The sequence below is a fragment of the Charadrius vociferus genome, unplaced genomic scaffold (assembly GCF_000708025.1).
Source record: "Charadrius vociferus isolate BGI_N301 unplaced genomic scaffold, ASM70802v2 scaffold615, whole genome shotgun sequence".
NCBI lineage: Eukaryota > Metazoa > Chordata > Aves > Charadriiformes > Charadriidae > Charadrius > Charadrius vociferus.
Window position 1 is genome coordinate 58,932 of NW_009648346.1, and position 1,518 is coordinate 60,449.

Sequence of the window (1,518 nt, forward strand, 5' to 3'; positions counted from 1 at the left end):
CCTGCTCCAGCCCCCCACCACCCCAGCTCTGCCACAGGGCCTCTGCTGCACTGGAGTCGATGCAGCCATGGAGGGGACAGGCTGAGCCCACAGCCTGGCCAGTACTGCCTCCCACCTCATCATTCAGCTGCCCTGGCAAAGGCTCAGGAGGCTCCCCCACCTGAGCTCTGGGCACCCCACCACCACCACCAGCCCCAGCTCAGGGAGTGACGGCAAAGCAACAGCAGCACAAGGAAAGCAGCTCTGCCCTTATAAAGCCATTGTTTGGGTCCTGGTGTGCTAGTGCTGCACAGAGCCCGGGGGAGCAGTGGCTCCAGCACCAGCTGGGATGCCCCTGAAGACAGGCACAAACACTGCAAGATGAGACAGGACCCAAGCCTTGACTCACACTTTCCAGGCTCCCCGTTCTTGCCCATATATGAGCAAGCAGCACCTCGCAGGCAGGGCACCATCGCCCACGCCTAGCCCTGCAGCAGCGGCTGCAGCTCCCCTCTGGCCAGAGCCGGCAGCGCCTGCGCTCCCCAGGGCAAAGGGAAGGAGTGCAAGGGGGCAAGTGCAAGCAGTTATGCTGGGCCATCCCGGGGGTGGCTCACCCCCATGCAGGCAGCACTGCTCGGGCTTGCGCTGCTGTAGAGCACCCAGAGTGGTGTCCCCAGCAGCTAATCCCCTGGGTCGGGCTCAGCCAGCGGCTATGGCACAGCCCCGTTGCCACCAGTGCCATCCCCGTGGCTGGAAAGCCAAGAGCCCCCCAGAGTGACAGAGCCCCCTCCCCCTAAATCCCCACGGGTGGTATTCCGGAAGTCCAGAGGGTAGCTGGCCACCTCCACCCCTCTCCTGGCCACAGCTTGGCCCCACTGGCCAACACCACCAGGACTCACCCCTCACCCACCAGCAACCACCAGCCTCTGCGGCCACTCCCCGGCCCCTTGGCCAAGTGGCAGCGGTGGAGCGTGGGCAGGTATTTGGAGGGGAAGGTTCTCACCATCGCTCCCGGGGGGGTGAAAATGGGCTACGACTTTTTGGTTTTTACCAGCCCCTTCTGGACCAGGCAGCGATAGAATTCCTGAATGTATGTGTACACACACTTCCAATCCGGCTCGCGCATCCGGACCATGTCCTCCACGTCCAGCAACTGCGGACAGTCTGCGTGCTTCCTGGGGGCAGGGAGAGAGAGGGGCAAGCCAGTGACCGCAGCCCAGTCGGGGAGGGAAGGAAGAGAGAAAACAAGAGACACGGATCAATGCAGTTCCCGTCCCCCACCCCGGGCAGATGCTGCTCTGCTCTTGCATGCTCTGGAGGTGCACAATGCAGGGGCAGGAAGGGCTCCAGGCACCGCTGCGCCAAGGCCATTCAGTGAGATTTGGGGGGGCACAAGCAAGGGAGGGGGAAGGTAGGTGAGCAGCGTGGAGAGGCGTGAGGTCGAGAGAGAAGGACAGAGGAGGAGGAGTGAGGTGTTCTGGCACGCCAGGTGCTCGGGGAGCGGGTGGCAGAGCAGAGCGGCACTCTATATAGCCCCTA

The 1,518-nt window shown here is 63.4% G+C and overlaps 1 protein-coding gene across 1 annotated transcript in view; it reads right to left on the minus strand.

Moving 5' to 3' along the window:
- Positions 1-1,518, minus strand: part of SMTN (smoothelin) — a 24,971-nt gene that overhangs the window by 1,448 nt on the left and 22,005 nt on the right. The window contains exon 20 of the mRNA XM_009885096.1: positions 1,086-1,154. Coding sequence (XP_009883398.1) covers positions 1,086-1,154 — 69 coding nt within the window. The remainder of the gene's footprint in view (positions 1-1,085; positions 1,155-1,518) is intronic.